A 20,211-nucleotide genomic window follows, 5' to 3' on the forward strand; every position below is an offset into this window, starting at 1 on the left:
TAATACTACTAGGGACTCGAGAGTTTTGTTTTTGATAAAGTAGGGATAAGAGGGCTTGCACGTTTCGTATTTGCCATTCCGATGGCCCAAATGTGTACAAAACATGATAAGTTTTTCCTACATTCTTCTATCTTGTTAACATCTTTAATTATTGTTTAAATCTTTGAGATGACAAATAAAATATTCACAATATATATATATATATATATATATATATATATCCTCTACTTTAATAATTTTTTTAATATGTAAGAATGATGATTTTTATTTCTCAAAACATTTTGATTTATTTATGCATAATTTGCAGAACAAAAAACCAAAACCCTAAACGATTAATAATTATGTAACTGGAACATTAAGGTTTAGCCAGTGAGTATCATATGTATTGCACAAATATTATTAAATTAAAAAATTTTTAAATAAAAATTATAGATAATTTATATGATTATTTTTAAATATAATATAATTTAGAGGTTTTTATAAATATTTTAAGGTTAAACTTTTTATAAAAAAATTAAAAATATTTAAAAAATAATGCTCAATACCAAAAAACAATCACATGGCATAATAAAAAAGTGAGAATAACTCCTAAAAAATGAAAGACTATTAAATATAAGAGTTTTTAGACTTACATTTATATAAAAAAATTATTTTATATATATCGAAGTAAATATAAAAGTAGCCTTGGCACATAATTATATAGACATCACTGTGTATTTTGTATAAAACAGAATGATATTCCTTGTCAAGCCATTCGGCTCTTTTTCTTTTTGGTCAGCTATTTGCCTCAATTGACGAGAATGACAATGTCCAAACACTTTAACGAGTCAATTGATGGAGTTTTTTTTTAACCTTGGAGCTTGGGTGTACTATTTGCTAAAATTGTCAAATATTATTTTTTATGAAAAGAGTATTTTAGGATATCACTATTAAGTGTAAATCGAGCATATTAAGGTTAAAAAAAAAAAAAAAAAAGGAGTTTTTAAACGCAAAAAGAAGGAAGTATCCAAATTAGGGTGAAAATATATTAGGCTATTTGTTTTGAACATAGCCTAACATCCATGAAGACTTAGGTCATAACTACTTACTAAATGAGGCAAGATTTTTTAAAAGTTTATCTAAATTAAAAAAGAAGACGATTTTTTAAACTCGCTCTTACATGTTATTTAAAATTCATTAACATATTTATACGTAGAAATATTATTTTTTTACACATGAAAAAGGTGTTTTTTAATTGTGTTTTTTACAACACAATCTAACTTTTTAAAAAAAGAATCAAGTAAAATAAATAGGCTTTTTTATTTTAATATTGTAATTTAAAAAACTATTTATCAAAATATAGTGATTTTGAAATTATTTTTCTGTTTAGAGTGATTTTGTCAACGTGGCAAAGAGTTTTGCCAAAACATCTAGTGAAAGTGATTAATTTATAATTATTTTACTAAAAAAAAGCAAAATACGTAAGATCAAACACATGTCAAACAAGGAATAGTTTTGCCATTTGACTGATGAAATAAAAGCAAAGTTTCAGCACTATCAAAGCAAAAGCAATTGAAAAGTGACATGTGGTGGTAGCGATAATGGTTTCACTACTGAAATTGCGAAAGTCACCATGTAAAAATTAAAAAAAAAATAAATCACATAACGAACGATTAGGAAGTTTTTAAGACACGTGACTTTATCTTCACAGTTTCGTGTTTCTCATGACGAAAGAGTGTTTTGCTATACCATTGGCAAAAACAATTATGTATTGACACATGTCCGGCTATAGTAACGTCACTGCCCTTCTTCCTCTTCTCCTCCCTTCCTAATTTCGTTTTGCGTTTGTTATTTACATTTTTGACCTCAAAATTTTTAAATTTTGTACATATTTTAGAGGTATATATCATTATTTGTATATTGATATTCTATTTTTAAATTAATTTGTGTTATTTGAAAATTCTGAGAAATGATAAAAATTAAATTTTAAATGTTTATAAATTTTATGCATGTGATTAAGTAGTAAAATAATTGGCTTGAAGGTTTATTGAGTTTAGTAAAAAAAATTTACAAATTTAAATATTTTTTATTATTTGTATAGACTAATATGTTGTTTAAAAAATTCAATTAAAGTTGTAGTGTAATAAATTAAAATGTAAAATTATAATTAACTGTTAAAAAATTTACTTAAATTTCATTTCATATAATATATTAGCATAATATTATACATATTATATTTGTTATATATTTGTAAAAATAAAGAATAAAAAAAAATAGTTAATTAAATTATTTTAATAATAATTTATATTCAATTTTATTGTAATACATAATTTTTACACATATATATTAATTTAAATGAAATTTAGAAAATATAAATTTTGATACTCAGTAATAATATAAAATGTTATGACATATTTAATTAACATACAATCATAATTTGTATGAATCTTATGTATATATAAATTTAAATTATTAAAAGTGTAAATTAAAAAAAATTGTATGTAGATAATTATATTTTTTCAATTTAAAAAACGTAATATTATTTATATAATTGTAAACTGTATGCAATTTATGCAAATTTAAACTGAAAATATGAAAAAATAAAAATTTAAATTAATTTTATGTTAATAATTAGAGCTTTTTTATTTAAATAATGTAACATTATTTATATAAATTGTATTAAGTACATTTTTATATGAAAAATAATTGTAATAATTATAATTTTGTATATCTTTTGTAATATGTATGAAAATGTAAATAAGAATATTTAATTTTAAAATGAAATTGATATCACGTAAATTATAATTTGTATATAATGTAGGTTATGATGAGATTATATCTGATATCAATGTTTATAATATATTGCATTGAATATATATTTATGTCATTACAATGTGATAATATTTAATTTGTAAATTTGTTTAACTATTATAAAATATGTAATATTAATTTTGTTAGTAAAATATAAAATTATTATTGAATAAAATTTTATTACTTATAGTAATTTTGTTGTATAGTTGGCATCATCTTCACGACAAAATAGGATTATTAATTCCGAACCAGAAGATCTATCACTTCTTCAGTTTCAGAGTATTCATTTTTCTGAACATATTTGAGATGGATATGATCACCCGATATTGAGGATAAGGAAGAGTCAAAATATTACTGGTGGAATAGAGGGTGTTCCAAAAGAAATTATTATGCATTTGGAGTTAGCAGGTTTTATTGGAGTGACTAACTTATTCAAATTTCCCGTAGGCGTGGAATTAATTATTGCTTTAGTAGAAAGGTAGAAGCCGAAGACGCACACCTTCCACATGCTCCCTAGAGAGTGTACTATTACTCTTCAGGATATTACTACCCTCTTAAGATTATCCATAGATGAGAGACCTGTTATAGCACCTACCAAAGGTAATTATGCGCAGATTGTTGAAGACAACCTAGGTATTAGTGATAAGTCTATAATTAGGCCTTCTTTTACAGTCCATATATTCATATTTGACCTTTATTTTATTTGAGTTTTTATACTAATTTATATATTAATTATACAGTTTGGTATAAAGAGGCCGCAAGTAGATTTTGGGCCCAAATTGATGGAATTTTAGAGCTTCGCAACAGTTAGCACGTCCAGACTCATTCAATAAGCACGAGGTGCTTCGAGCCCATGCACGGCCGTGCTTAAGGCTTTGCACAGCCGTGCTCATTTGCGGGAAGCCCAATTATGAAGAGTTTTAGGGTTTTCAAACCCTATAAAAGGGAAGACCAGAGATACCATTGGGGGACCATTTTTACATCTTTGCTTTTGCTCTAGAATACATCTTTCATCTCGTCTCTCTTGCACGGGATCCTTGGCACATGCTTGCGAGACTTGGAGCTTCAAGCGACCGTACTTAAAGACTGGAAACTCATCATACTCTAGTTTTTCTATTTCTTTTCTTTATGGCTTTATTCATGAATGTTTTAATTCTTTTCTTTAGCATGAGTAACTAAGTCTATAGTTAAAGCTATGAGAACTATTGTTTATGAATTTATGGGATTTTGGTGTTTGAATCTTAATTTGATTTCCATTATGTGATTAGATTTTATCCTATTATGTTTCTTTCTTAATCCAAATTAATTATATCGTCAGGCGACCGTACCTCGGTTAATTAATAGATCTATAGGGTAAAACGAGACAAAAGATTAAGTGGACCAAATCAATCTTTCTCTTCTAATCGTTATTAAATTAACAAGTTCATAAGTTCCTTAAGCTTTCTTCAATTGATGCTTGCATGACCATTGAAAATGTTAATTTAGAGAAAAGAATATTAATATTACATGACCATTGGGTATTAATAGTATTTGTATGAATGATTGGTAATCACAAGGAAATCGGATTGAGTTAAATAGAAAAATAACATAAAGGATTGAATGAGAAAACTCATATGCCCTAAGTTACTCTCCGATAAGTTTAAGCAAGACGTGCATTGTATACTTACTCTTAGTTTTATAATTAATTTTATAAATTATTGTTTTTAATTAATCTCGTATCTTTGAAGCTTAAACAATTGAACTAGGAAATTTTTAGTAATTAGAAAACAATTGTGAGACGATATTTCAGAAACTTAATTTAAGAACTCTTTATTACTTTTTGATGGGTACACTTGCCTTCCGAACAATTAGACCAGGATCAAATACTTTTGTAGGTAGTTTCTTAAACTTCACTCATATTGTCATGCATAATCAGACTCCACTTAAGCTTATTGGAGAGTTCATACTTCTTGATCACTCTAGCAGTAGAGTATCTGTGAGATATTTGCCTTTGCTTGAAGTATTATATATATATATATATATATATATATATATATATACACTTGCCTTTATCATCACCTTTGCAAAATTAATCAGAATGAGACACGTGTCATCCTGGATAATTTTGCTTTTCTCTTGACGAAAGTTGATAACATTTCGCCAGTCGTTTTAACAAAACTCTTTGCCACGTTGACACATTCACCCCAAACAGAAAAATAGTTTTAAAATCACTATATTTTGATAAATAGTTTTTTAAATTACAATATTAAAATAAAAAAGCCAAATAAATAAGTCATATTCAGGCCAAACAACAAATTAGACTCACATTTAATAAAGTCTAACTTAACCTATTTCCTCCCATACTACTGGCGTCTATGACAAGAGCTAGCTTTAGTGGAAAATGGCAAAGTAACAAATTGCTGTGACATTAATAATCTGATCAAGATAACCTATTATTGAAGAAATGTCTCACATCCTTTACAGTATGTAATTTGAAGCTCAAACAGACCTAGATGTAGGCTTGACTCTGAGATTGGCACTGTGAAAAGCAGGGGAAATCAATCTTTGCCTCGCAAAGGAAATGGGATGCTGCTTATAACCTCTGCTTGCAACACTTTGAACTTGAATTTCCAATGAAGAAACAATTCTTGTCTAGTACCTGTCACAGCAGGGCAAAACATGAGAGAAGTCAAGCATGGAAGCATAAAACGTTCAATTCAGTTGCAAACATGCACATTGTGCAATAAAACAGGTAATGAAAATGCTAAAAAATTTCATCAGTTGCCTGTGGGTAAAACTGTAAATATTGCTCGCATAATAATGTAGAATGGGGACGAATCACATATCCAAATGACAAAATGGTATTTCGATGAAGATAAAACAAAGCTTTACTATGGTCAGCAGATAGAGTGGTGTTAAAAGAGGGAAGTTACCTGTCTAAGGAAGTGCTGGGACAGAAAAAACTGACAGTAACTACTAACAACAGCTATCATACATGAAGGGTGAAATGAAATTGAAAACTATTTTACAGTTGTATTCACAATTCACGCAGGGGTTCACTGTCCATGGAGTTTCCCAGCTTCTTTATACAATGACAATAACCGTTTTATTATTTTTAGCAAAATACTTGACCAAAAGGAACAAAACTTTTTATCTTCGCGTCAGGAGGTTGACACTTAAAAAACAGGCTAAAGCTTCAAAAAAGGAGGCACCGATATAGTTAACAGTAAGATGCTAAAGCTAGTTGTGTACTAATGAGAACATCTCCTTAACCTCCAAGGCTTTCAACTGAATCCAAGCCAGTGCAATAACACATGAACTATGTGGATAATTTCAAATCAACTGCGGTATTGTATTAATGTTTCCTGTAATTTTTTAGGCTTAATTACACTCTTGTTCTCTTATTTGTGCCAAGTTCAACTTCACTCCCCCATATTTACAAATTCAACAATATTTCTAGTTCCTGTCACTGATTTTACAAAATGCCATGTCATCTTCACAACAGCAAAGTAAACATTAAAGAGTGATATGCCATAAAATTTACTGTAAAATCAGCAAAAGAAAAAGGCACGGCTATGTCAACAGAGACTAAGTCACATCATGAACAACTAACTCAAAGGAGTCTTAATTGCATCAATGTCAAATTATTGTAAGACGTTATTACAATTGAAATAAGGAGGATCAACTTTTGGTGAAATTAGACGGACCAAAACTGTAATCCCACCAACAGTTTCACTGTCTAATTTTGCACCCAGTAGACAACATCTAAAACTCGCCATTTGCAATGTATACATATGAAGGTAGAAAAAAAATATAATTGACACTGGATTATTGAGTGACAGTGACACTTCATCCACTATAAATATGAAAGCAGGCTATAGATCTACCTTCTTCTTAAGAAAAACCTTGTCAATATCAATTGATCTAAAATGTCTTCCTTGAGCACTTTTACGAATGAGTGGCTCGCCTAATATACTCATTCGTACAATCACATCTTAACTATGCCTTTTGAAAAATATTTAATTAGCCATCATCTAGACCACAAATATCATCAGGTGGCACAATAAATAGATGGTATTCTTTCACTCCATATGAGCTACCGAGATGTTTGTCTTGTGTTCTAAATGATAAGAAAAAATTTATTACATACATTACTCAATAATAGTTATACTTAATGTCACATATATTACCATAATGGTATCCTAATTTAAAAAAAAAAAGTATCCGTACATAATGTAAATCATAAAAAGATCAGACAGTTTTTGTTTTAGGATTAGAAAATCAGTTCTCGCACTTTCCAATAAAAAAAAAATACTACGTTAAAATGTAAAACCAGTGGCTGACTGAGATTCATTTGAACGTACATCGCAATTACCGTTAAAATTAATCGGATCAAAATCCATTCTACTAAACTTTAAACCAAGCAGCTCTTCACACCGGCACTACACAGCTAAAGCATATATTAGGTAGCAACCATGACCAAAATTCATTCGTAGTGAGAGGGGGGAAAAAAAACTCTGAAGATTGGTATAAATTCAGATGGGGAAAAAGCTTGTGTTAACTAACGGTATAGTTATCGAAATTGGCAAAGGAGAAATATAAGGAAAAGGAACCTGGGTGAACCAGCATTGATGTTGCGATGAAGAATGCGAGCGTCGGTGGAATCCTTGGTATCAATCAATTCCCTCAAACCCTGATTCTCCTGTTTTTCCTCTTTCTCCAGAGAAGCATCAGCGTCAGCAGCAGAAGGAGGAGGAGGAGGTTTAGGCTTCAACCTCTGGAAGTAGTTTCCATATATATACTCAGGCGAATAACCGTGTTCTTCGTCGAAGACCATGACGTGGCCATGCCACTCCCACACCCGATAATCCGAACCCTCTTCCTCTTGAAACCCCACGCATATGTGGTGGTCGCGAACCGACACGGCTTGCCCCGAATTCGGTTTCAGTGAATCGGCGTTGCCACTGAGGATGATCTTGATTAGTTCTCTTTCGAGCTTGGCTTCTTCTTTGGCAAGCTCTGACTTGCCCTCGTCGTTGTCGTCTTCATCGTCATCGTCGAGGTCGAAGAGGAAGTCTTCGAGGGATTGAGTGACTAAGGGGTTGTTGATCGGAGTTCGAAGGTGGAGTCTGCCCATGAGGGTTTGGAGGAGGAGGTTGTCCAAGTTGGAGTTGTTGGGAAAGGTACTCATGGTGTTTGATTTTTGTTCTCACTGAAGGGGAAAAGTGAGGGGTTTACGAAAATGAAATCAGCGGCTCCTGAAGGGTTTAAGGCTCGTATCGTTTTTATAGACACGTCCATAGGCCACCGCCAAGATATTTGTGCTATTGCGTATTACTAACTACTACTTTTTTAATGGAGATGGGAAATCGTTTTGGGCCTGGCCTTCCTCCCGTTCAAAACTTAACATAAATAAAACTATATAATGGATTAAAATAAATTTTTTAATTGAGGAAGGAATACAAAGAATAGGATTTTTATTTGAAAATATAAATTTTTTGAATATTTACTTTATTTAAATAATTAAATTATTCAATAATTTTTTCTTAAATATTTTTTTATTTAAGATATTTGTAAACAAGTCTTTCATAATCCTTGATACATCGAAATTAGAGTCCTCTGATGGAAGTTTTAAATTTAAGAACATGCGACAAACTCGTAAAAACTATTATTTAAACAAAGAAGAAAAATGGCAATAGATTTTAAAGCGGCCATTGACGAGTTGAGCAATATACTTCTTGTGTATCCATTTTTCTTTTACTAAAATAAAATTTCTAGAATAGGTTCCCCTTATAAATATGAATTATGTGGAATTGTATGTGTGCGGGTTTCGTTGTTATCGTTAATTGATATATTTAATTATTCTATGACAATCGTTATTATGTTTGAAACAAATTAATTGAAATAAAAATACTTATAGTATTTAAAAATAATAAAGAAACTCATGCAAAATTTAATAATTATGAGCTATTATGTTTGTTTCTATATTCTTGTAATTTGTATTCACTTATATTTTCGTAACATCCCAACAAAGCCCATAAAAAGCAACACACCTTGAAACCAGTTGTTCTAGTATTAGAAAGTAAGGCGAGAACGTAAACTATGCAGAGGTAGAAACAGTTCAAATTAAACACGTGTAATATATGCATGTGCTCAAGAGGTATGCACATGCGACTAAATTTCAAAGCTTTTTTTTTTTTTTGCACTACATAATGACGACGATGCAGCCTTTCAAGTAAAATGTCTTCCAATCGGTGCGCCAGTAAGACGACCAAACCAAATCCGTGCCAAGTATCAACGGCTAACGCCTCAGGCTTTCCACTATGTAGTCCGCATACAAGCTCCTTCTCAATAGAAGACATATGAGGAAAATTGTTAGTACGCACTCATGCAGTGTATATATTTAGAGAGAGAAAGAAAAGTGAGAGAAGTAAAAAAAAAAAAAACGGTAATAAACAGTGTAATACTGTTTATTACACAAAAAGTGAGAAAGAAAGTAACAAAAAGTATTACACAAAAATTAAAACTCTAATATCTGTACAAATAGTAAAGTACTTGAGAGTCATACGACTGTCGCTTACATGGATCTCTTAATCGCTTCAAAAGCAGCTGAGGCAGGCAAAAAGTCATTTACTGCAACCTCCTTGTTTTCATTCTTCTTGTCTAAATCCTTTGTGAAGGAAAAAAAAATCTATATATAATATGCTGCACAAAAAGAACCAGTGTGTTTCATCATGCCTATAGATGGTGACAAGTATAAAATCGTGAACCGAACATTAGAAATATAATTTTAGGAAGGATACAGTCTTCAAAAAAACGACGAATTTCAGCTAAACGATGTGGAGGAAGCTCCTTGATATCAGTGTAATGTCGATACTCAGGATCATCAGCGCAGACAGCGATTATTTTATCATCTTTCTCACCCTGTATTTCATCGCAATTCATGGTTGCTCAATATTGAATAATCAAAAGTGGAGTTCAGGCCATGTAGGAAATGGTAATGTCTAATATACCTGATCAATCATAGGCATGAGACCAATTGCTTTGGCCCGAAGAAAGCAACCTGGAAGAACTGGCTCCTGTCCAAATATGAGCAACGTTTTTCATCTTACAAAACATGCATGACATAAATTAAGACAAATTTAATAGTATTATGAGAAGATCCATAATTATAAGATGATCACCAAGCATTTTTAGAATAGAAGAGACTATTCATTCATCAGTTGAAATTGTGAAATTCCTTATATTTACATATTGATATCAACTTGAGTCCGTTAAAATTTAGATCACCAGTGCATAGCATAGCAATAAAGGTAAGGTCCAGTGCTTAAAATAAATTGAACAACACATAAAGATTACTTCATAAGAAAAATAGGATGCAGACAAATGTAGGAATTTAAAAGAGAATATCTTAAGGAAAGTTTAAATGCTGCCAAGAGGAAATACATGATGTACACTGATTTACATGGAAAATTTGATAATATGAACGGATGCACAAATACCTGCATAATAACCAAGACATCCATGGGATCACTGTCTTCACAAATAGTACGTGGGATAAATCCATAATTGTGGGGATACACAACTGATGAATAAAGCACTCGATCAATCTGTGAATAGATAGTGTTTAGCAACTTGTCACACAAACTATCCATAGAAGTGAAAATAACTCACAACTATTACAACCTTAATAAGCCCCGATTTTTTGTCCAGTTCATATTTCACTTTGCTCCCTTTCCCAATCTCTACCACCTGCAATACTCAGCCAAGTTGGATTACAAAATTTTTCAAATGTAATGTTAGGACACAATCATTTTTGTTTTGGGTCCTTTGGAAATATAATAATAATACAACTTAACTTACAAATTTATGTTACCACTACCAGAGAAGCATCAAAACTTGAGGGGAAAAAACTGTTTTTCATTAGCTATGGGTTTGACAACAAAGTTTGTAACTACTACTTCAATAGCATTTAAAGGGAAATGAAGAAACAAAAAAGAACAAAAGAAAACAGAACAGAGGGTATTTACTTGATCCAAATAAATTCTTCAGAAATTATAGGTTATCCAATAAGTTCCTTGGTTTTAACCGTTATAACCTTAGGTTCTAAAGAAATTTTATTATTCAAGCATATGCAAACTACATGGGTCCTACATTGTAATGTTTACTGTTCAGGCATGCTTACACAATTAAAGATCATTGGAGCACCAGGCCCTGCATTGTGGAAGAAAACAGAGTTAGCTTGGCAAACCAATTAAAGAAAAGAAAAGAATAATCATAACTCATTGCAATTGAAGATATTGCTTAATGCTTACCTATCTCAAGGTCATGCCACGGGTGTGCAGCAACAGATCTCCTGGTCATGGATGAAATAATCCTCTCATTAAGAGGGGGATGTGAGGAATAATGAGAGACAGGAACATTGTTCGGAGTCTCATTGTGTGGAACCACATCTGCAGCCTGAAAGAGTCATCAATAATACAATAGCTTTTTCAGATATCATCCACTACATGAAAACTTAATTTCTCAATCTCAAATATATATAGTGTGTGTATATACACACACACACACACACAAAATATTATAAATATGCTTCCAAATCCAATTTAACCTTTCTGTGATTACCAATAACACGTGATCCAAAAAACTAATTTTATAGTGACATCATGAAATGAAAATATAATCACACCATTTGACATGTGCTATCCGAGCAAAATCACAAATATGATATGGTTGCAGTTATTACGAGCTACAACTTACAGTTTCGGTATCCGTCACGATTTCAACCATCACGTCTAGTCCTTCTGATACAGTAAGGAAAATACATCAGCTCCAAAGAGAATCAAACCACACTTCTTATATACTGTCATATACAAAATGAATATATAAACAAAGGTCTCTTAAAAAAAGATTTTAAAAAAATCCACGAGATATTTTCCTTTTCCGTTTCCAAAACGTCAAAAGCAGAACCGAAAAAAACCGAAAATGGCTATAGATCTAAGCAATCTGAACGGAGTTTTGCTGAACCATCACACGGCACCTCAAATGATGGGAACAAACGTGCTTCGCAAAGATATCTACTGATCAGTGGTCCACGCTTTAGATTCAAAAGATAATTTAGAAAATTACATTAAGAGCATGAACAGAAACGTTAGCATGAGTATGCCTGCAAATAGTTTCGGTAACGTCGCAAACGCTAAAAGCGAACAAGAAAGGAAGTGATCGGGCTGATGAACAAAACCTAAACAAACGCAACGTAGACAGTTTGAAAACACTAGCGAAACGGCGACGTACGAGTAGGAGTGAAAGCAGCAAAAATAGAAACTAACCGGCACAGTATAAAGCTATTCTGCAGAAGGAGGCAAAGCAAGTGAAGGTTTAAGCACAGATCTCGAGAAGACAAATAAAGTGTGTGAGAGTAGTTAATGTTAGGGTGTGTGTGTGTGTACAGTGCAAAACATATAGGAAAAGAGAAGAGGGGGAGATGAACCTTGAGGGCTCTGCTTGCTATTCTGCCGTGTAGAGAAAGAAGAAAGAAGAAAGAACAGAAATAAGAGTGGAAAGGAATAAGAAAAAGTAATTTCAAAGAAAATTCTTACCTTGCTTCCCTGTTTGGGTTGCCGAAGAAAAAGGGAAATTAAATTGTATATTATTAATTCCTTATATTTGATATATGTCCCTGATTCACCTTTATAAACTATTTATATTTAATCAGTTTTTGTATTCTTATTATAAAAAGCGTCTTAGCAATTTTCAATAAAAATAGAAAACGGGAATGACGGTGGCAGGATTTATCCGTTTTCCGGTTTTTACGCGTCCTCTGCTGATTGGGTGTACATGAATAGGCCACGGACCCGTCGTTGATAGTGACGGCGTTTCTAACGGTCGTGCTCAACTGAGATACCGTTAGGTTTGGTGCCAAAAATTTAAAGGATATTCGTTTTATGTTAGGTCCAGAGAGAAAAGGATATTATTCGACATGGTGAGGATCAGGGGTTGCAACTTGCAAACATTCTCGGTTGTCTAGTCTTCCTATTCTGTAAACTCACCAAAAATTAGTTCTTTCCACCATGTTTGGTGGAGATTTAGATTTTAATAAAACACGCGTAAATAGGATTATTATTTGATTTGATTCATTTAATAAAAATGAAACTTCCAAAAAGTTTGTTGAAAATCCTCGTAATATAACTATTCTAAATATATATATTATCTGACTTCGGTCTCTCCTTGCACCAAAACTGATATACTTATTACCAAATCATATTCTGTTATTTTCACTTTTTGGTATGTCTAATTTATATTAAATAAATCTATAAGATGTTTAAACTGAAAAAGAAAATAATAGATATGAAATTTTATTATACTTCTTAACATTGCATAATACTAGAGATGATAATTATATTCAGGTTAATTGGGTACCTGTACAAAAAATTTATATCATATATAATACCTTTACTCATCAATATAATACAGTCTAAATTAGAGTAAATTTGCAGAGCGTTATGAATACAGATATAAGTCCTATAACATCTAACTTATTTTATAATAAATTTTTCCTCTTATTTGTTCTCAATAAGTACACTTGACTCAATTTGAATTAGTTAAATATCTGGTTTAATTTATAGATAGTAGTGGTCGTGGGAAAACAAATTTATAAATGCATAGTTCATATCTTCAAGTCTTTAAAGAGAAAAAAAAAAAAGTTAAAATGTCAAACAATTAATTATTAAATTCATGCTAAAATATATCTTATACTTAAAAACAATTAAATATTACATTTATTAGTATTGTTTTTATGTATTTACTGAAAAAATAATCAATTATATCCAATAAGGAGGTAAGGCATATTATTAATAAAAGGGGCCAAAGCCCAATATACCATCTACTTGTTGTAACTTTTGCTCTTTATAATATATCCAAACTTAATGATTTTATAATCACATATTATATAAATTACACCAATACTAATTTTTATATAGTTACTAATTTATATAAAATGTAATTTTTGTTTATACAATTGTTGAATTACAATATATTAGTTTTATTATTATAATTAATTGAATATGTATAAGAATGTAAATAAAATGTATTTTTAAAATATATATATTGTATATAAATAATATATCGGATAATTTTTTCATCCACAATAATCTTATCTAACTAAAAAATAATTATTTTTAATAAAAGATACTTGTGGTCTAACTAAAAATATCACATAACTTTGATGTGATAAAAAAACTTATATTCATAATTTATATGATTGAAAATTTTAATTTTACATTTTATTTTAAAATTAAATTATTTAATATAAAGTTATTAAATAATTTAAAAAACGTATTTGACATCGATGTAGTTCAATGGTCTAAAAGTAAATATACTTTATATTTATATTAATATGATTTGAGCATCCCAGGCTTTGAAACATTAAATTCTATTCCCAATACTGTTGTGTTTTATTTTGGTTCGATAGTAGTACGGTGTTTTGTACATTGAGAAAGCGTGGTGCTTTTGTGTTTCGAGAATAAGAAGGGCCAAAGGCCCAATACAACACTCACCTGGCCGAAGGCCCATTATTGGCAGGCGCGGTGGACAAATGCACATCGCATAATGTGACGGCGAGGAAACAAGCTCAAATGGTAGACTGACGACTATCGAGAAGGGGTTGAAAGAACCCTCTGTGTGTAATAACTTATTAGGAAGGCTATACCGCCCCTACTCCTTTTTTTATCCGGGATTTTATCTTAAGTTTACAAACGATTTTTATTAAAAAATATTTAAATTAACCCCTCTTTATGTTTTTTTTTTCTTTATAGTTCTATTATATGTTGTTCTAAAGATAATGGTTAAGCAAAAATAAATAACGAGGTATTTATTATAAATCATGGATTGGGAGAGAGGATGTGAGAATTTGCTTAAGACAAGATTCGAACCTTATCTATCGTACATGTATCCTGCGAGCTATCATCGTTATTAAAAGAGTAAAATTGCTTTGAATCTTTAACTATTTTAAGAGATCTAAATCGGGCCAGTTACCAATGTTTAGTCAGTACCTAGCTGAAGATGGGTCGCTACCTTTTAGCATTTCTGGCAATCTATGCCCAAACGAGGAAGAAAGGTTCACGCTTCCGTCTTACATTTTACCTGAATCTAAAGCCCTTCATTTGTTGGCTAGCTGGCACCTCAAATCCATACCTAACCTATTTATTCTTCCTTTATTTTCTTTTTGTCCTTTTGTGCTTTCACTCCCTGCGAGGGAGAAAAAAAAGGGTATAATCTGGATTAAAAATTTGGAGGGAAAGAAAGAACTTTATATTTTTCATTGTAGAGAAGGACGAGAATCTCTTCGAAGCTTCTTATTCGTTGAACCGAAGAGCATAAGCGTACCTCAGTAATGACTTTCATTAAGTTGATTCCGTAGCAAACGAAACCATGTTCATAAAGACAAATGTTAATGTATATTTAGATAAGTGTTTACATATTTTATTTAAAATAAGATTGATTTTATAACGTTAATATCAAATTACTTTAAAATAAAATAATTTATATCTGTAATTTTAATTTTAAAATAAAATTTACAATAAAATTTTTTATATATATTATTTAACGTATAAATAATTTATTTCCTCAAATTAAAAAAAATGAGAAAAATTTTAAACCTTAATTGTTTTAATTTATAAAAAAAAAAAAATCTAAAAGTTTAACCTGAGTCGGGGCAGCAATGAGTCGACTTCCACGAGCACCATCCTATTGTAGCTTTAAGCATCAACTTTTCTTTACACAATTGTTGCTGAACACGTTCTTTCTTTTCATATTCTTTCAGTCTCATCATCTTGATAGTTGATATGCAATAGCAATATCAATATCAATAGCTTTCTCTTTCACCAATTGTTAACTAAACGGTACAGAAGTTAAGCCATCAGATACAGGCATTATAAATACACTGATTAGTTTCACAAAGTGAGGTGCAACGCAAGAGAAGGAGGAAATAGGAGACACTTTGAATTAATACTGATCGCGCACAACCTTTAAATCATATCCGAATCAAGACAATGATATGCGCAAAAGACAACCCACCACAAAATGGACTGTTATCAAAGGGTTTTAAAACATGGACAAAAAAGTATTGGATAAACCGCGTAACGGCCATCAAATCGCAATCGAATGAATACACTTTTATCGGTTGATTTGGATGCGATGGGACCTGAATGGCACATAATCGTTTCGCTTCACACATTTTGAGCCAATCACAACGCAAATCATCACCCATGAGATATCCGTATGGTATCAGCTGACGTTGAAATCAGGTCAATATTTCATTCAACAGTTCAGGACTTGGAAAAAACAAAAGAAGGGAAAATATAGAAAAAGAAGTAAGCTACACCAAATTACCGACGTAGAAAATCGTCAAGGAAAAATAAAAGACAAATAGATTCTATCTGTCTTTTTTTTGGCTGTGGGGTAGAGGAGGGGGGGAGGGGTTTGCAATTTGCAGAGTTTTATAATTAGGTGGAATAGATTGGATTGGATTAGGTTTTTTTTAAAGCTAAAGTTTAACCTGGTTTTTTAATTTAAGATTTAAATTTAACTTATTTACATAATATAAGTTATTTGTTAAGTATTGTCATTAGGCTCCATCACTTGATCAAGCAAACCTGCGCTTCAATGATTAGTCTTATTAACGTTGGCAGTTAGGAAAGGGATGTGCAAACAGTAAAGGTAACAACACCCTATAGAGAATGATTTAAACCTTACTTCTCGTTTGAAAAAAAAAAAGAAAAAGAAAGAAAAGCAGAATATATAACGTGGCAAAACAAAAGAAAATTTAAAAGCAAGGCAATGCGCAACTACTCAATCTTAGAAAAAGAATGACAATCAGCCCAGAAAAAATAAAGATGCGATTCTTAATTTTTTTAATGAAAATTCACCTGGATTATAATATTAGTAACTACTCAATATAATGTCATGAAATGAGCTTAGAAACTGTTTCCCTTTCTTTCTTATAAAATAGTGGACGGCTGATAGAGTTTCGTGAAGAATAAGGAGGTTTCAGTTTCAAAACTGCATCCACTTCTTTTATGTTGTTGTCACGAGCACTAAAACTCGATCATTCCTCCATTTATGCAATTTTATTTTGAAGAATGTTAGTCAATACCCCAAAATTACTTGTTGAGAATAAAGACAAATAAATTTGTCTACAAATTATAATATTTAATATTCCAATGAACTTTTCTAAAAATTTATTTATTAATTTTTAAACTAATATTTTAAAATATTTATTAGTAAGATATACTTTACAATCTTTAAGGTGTGTGTATGGACTTGGTGAATTACTTGAATTGGACCGCAAATCATTTAACAATTTGTATTACAAAGATAATAATACTCTTACGTGTTCCCCACTTTCTCGGCAGGGGCCCGGACGAGAGCAAGTGGTTTAGCATTGTTTTGTAAAAGTAAGTTAAAATGTGAAGACAAAGTAGGGTAGGAGGGATCCACTTCAGTATTTTTATGAACATAGTACAATTTATTTGAATTTATAACTTCTTGAGTCACAAGGTGCAACTAATATGGTCAACAGGGCAATTGTGAAATATGCTGATTGAGTTTTGATACAGCTTTTTATACGATTTTTTTAGTAACTGCACCATTATATATAATGATTATTTTAAAAGATATAAAAATAGTTATAATTAGAAGTGATGGTGATGATTGTTGGTGGTATTCCGATTACTCCAAATGGGTGATGTTTTTGCAGAGAACATTCTAACACTCAAGATAGTAGAATTTTGGTGAGGATAAGGATATAGGATTGTGAGATGAATGATATTATTTTCAGTGACGGACAAATTTCTATATCGGTACTTCGAATCTTTGATATTATTTGACTATTTGTTGGCCACAATGAACCGGAATCACTACACCTCATGTGTGCAAATTAATGTCCGTTCCCATCAACCGACAACTTGGGATTATTCCACATGCATTAAAGCTAAAAAGTTTTAATTTTTTTTTGTACTTTTTAACTTGTAAATATTACACGTATAAAAAAATACATATTATAATTTATATTTTTAATAAATAATTATTATATATAAATTTATATTTTATACAATATTATATAAGTTAACAAAATATTTATTAAAAAAAGAGTAAGAGATACAAAAGTAAAAAGGGTAAAAAGAATAAAACCTAAATGAACAAAGGTTAGAGAAATTAGAATGTTAATGGCAGTAGTTCATTTAAACCACTTAGAGAAAACCATTGCTAATGGCAGTGCATTCCTATGAACAAGAGGATTGTATTCCTCGCAAATGTCAATCTCTCTTCACACTATAGTTGTGCTTGTGAGTGGTTTCACAAAATAATTAGAAGCCCTTTGCTGAAATTACTAACTTTAAAGTGGTTTCATCAAGTCATAAACCACACAACATTAATATTGACAGCTCCAAGTAACCAATTTCATCAATATTCTCACCCTCTTCGCTATACAGGCAAGTGTCAGCTGCAATACTGTTAATGTATACTTAGAGTCGTCTTAACCATGCTGGTTTGTTTACAGGAGCACGGACTTTTAATTTTAGGCTATAATGAACTTTAAATTATTGAGTCTTCTATACGCTGAATTCACATAATTATCTTGTTCAAATTTTGTGTTTTTTTTTTTTTTTTGGATAAATTATGTTTCTCTTCCTTAAAATACACATATTACATTTTCTTGTTATTTTATTTTAAAATAATATAATTTTCTCTTAAAAATTAGAATGGATCACAATTTAATTTATTTTACATTTTCTTGTAAAGTATTATTAAACACTTGTTTATTATTTATTATTTGCCAAAATACTCTTTTTAATAAATTCTATTATTTCTTTGTTAATATTTCAAGAAGCTCAATCAGTTTGATGTATTTTTTTATGTAACAATAAATACTTATCATTATTATAAAAGTTTTTCAGTTTTGTTTTGAAATCAAATAATAAAAAAAATTAAAATTTTAAAACATATTTTAACCATTTTATTGATACAAGTTATTAGGCTGAATTTAAATACATATAAATAATAATATTTAATTAAAAATATACTATTTATTATACTTTTATATTTTAAAATAAAAAGTATAATAAATAGGGTTTAGGGTTTAGGGTTTATAACTTTTAATTATTTATCTTCAAATTAAATTTTTATGAAAATAAATTTTTATTTTTTTTTATAATCATAATACTCTTTCATTACGTTTTCCAGTATGTTTTACAGCATGTGCCTCAAGCTAGCAAGGGAGGGAAAAGTCAACCAGACAACAACAAAAATGGGAGAAATTATTATATTTTTTTTATACAATATTTAAAAATATTATACATAGAAATATAAAATTTTAAAATTATAAAAATATAAGAATTCAGAAATCTTTATTGATGATTTTTATATAAATCTAGTTAAACAAAATTAGTTAATTTTATGAACTAAAAAATCATTAATAATATTTTAAATTTAATTAATTTTATCTAAAAGTTGTTAATAACAATTTTAGTTCTCATACTTTTATTATTTTTTAAATAATTCTATATTAGTTTCAGTATTTTCAGATCTCATGTAAAAAAATTATCCAATTATGAGTGGACTTCCATGTTATTAAATGCTAAGACATCAAAATATGAACAAAGAAACATGTTTTTTTTGCTTTAAGTTTGTTTTCAATTGATTTTTTAATTTTAATTATTGATATTTATTTTTAATTTAAATAAAATTATTACCTAAAACCTTATCTAGTAATTAACAAAATTATAATGAATATGTGACATATTATTTAATTATATAAATTAATAAATAAATATGTATAAAATATTTATAAGGCGATTTGTGATTCATACTTTATAAATAAATATTCTTATTTATAAGATAATTTGTGATTCAATAATGGCGTAAAATATTGCCACATTGTCATTACATTTTAATTAAATTTTATATTGAAATGTGAAAAAAGTTTGAATATAGACTACTATTTCAGTTTATTGAATTATTGTAGACTAAAAGTATAATATAAGATCTTATAATTAATACTTGATAAATAAGCAGATATATTTAAGTTTGGAGAATATAAAAATATTTAATATTTTTGTTATTTTATTAATAAAAAGATGTTGGAGTTACACTTAAAACTATTTCAACTCAAATTATAGTTAGCATGCCAAAATTTTGATTTAAAGCCCACATTTACACCAGATCATCAATTACTTAATATGGACCATGAAAACTTTTGTTCGTCAACGTAATTTACCTTAATAGGATAAAGTGATAAAGTTGCGTCTTGAACTTAGATTGTACGAATAGAAGTCATATTAATCACCTCAAGTTTTCCCAGATTTGAGGTAGAAATTATCACTAAAACCCAAAGGAAAAAATTGTATCAGTTCATGAGAATAGTAATCTTAGAGGTAACTGATG

At 29.8% G+C, this 20,211-nt stretch overlaps 2 protein-coding genes across 4 annotated transcripts; both read right to left on the bottom strand.

The window, feature by feature from the left end:
* Positions 1-4,987: 4,987 nt before the first annotated feature.
* LOC113863096 lies at positions 4,988-8,051 on the bottom strand. The gene is made up of 2 exons (XM_027496516.1): positions 7,383-8,051; positions 4,988-5,428 (listed from the first exon to the last, which is right to left on the bottom strand). The coding sequence occupies exons 1-2, from the start codon at positions 7,958-7,960 to the stop codon at positions 5,422-5,424; spliced, it is 585 nt and encodes a 194-aa protein (XP_027352317.1). The 5' UTR covers positions 7,961-8,051; the 3' UTR covers positions 4,988-5,421.
* A 645-nt stretch (positions 8,052-8,696) lies between these two features.
* Positions 8,697-12,440, bottom strand: LOC113861420 (soluble inorganic pyrophosphatase 4-like). 3 transcript variants are annotated; one of them, XM_027494221.1, is made up of 11 exons: positions 12,260-12,389; positions 12,099-12,118; positions 11,530-11,573; positions 11,085-11,229; positions 10,955-10,983; positions 10,456-10,521; positions 10,272-10,379; positions 9,783-9,848; positions 9,573-9,693; positions 9,351-9,432; positions 8,766-9,113 (listed from the first exon to the last, which is right to left on the bottom strand). In XM_027494221.1, the coding sequence occupies exons 3-11, from the start codon at positions 11,557-11,559 to the stop codon at positions 9,071-9,073; spliced, it is 690 nt and encodes a 229-aa protein (XP_027350022.1). In that variant the 5' UTR covers positions 11,560-11,573; positions 12,099-12,118; positions 12,260-12,389; the 3' UTR covers positions 8,766-9,070. The 3 variants fall into 3 exon arrangements, with proteins under 3 accessions (XP_027350023.1, XP_027350024.1, XP_027350022.1); XM_027494222.1 differs by lacking the exon at positions 12,099-12,118 and having other exon boundaries at positions 8,697-9,113; positions 12,260-12,369; XM_027494223.1 differs by lacking the exon at positions 12,099-12,118 and having other exon boundaries at positions 8,765-9,113; positions 12,369-12,440.
* Between the last annotated feature and the right edge of the window lie 7,771 nt (positions 12,441-20,211).

This window comes from Abrus precatorius, unplaced genomic scaffold, assembly GCF_003935025.1.
Source record: "Abrus precatorius isolate BTA unplaced genomic scaffold, Abrus_2018 Scaffold3, whole genome shotgun sequence".
Classification (NCBI taxonomy): Eukaryota; Viridiplantae; Streptophyta; class Magnoliopsida; order Fabales; family Fabaceae; genus Abrus; species Abrus precatorius.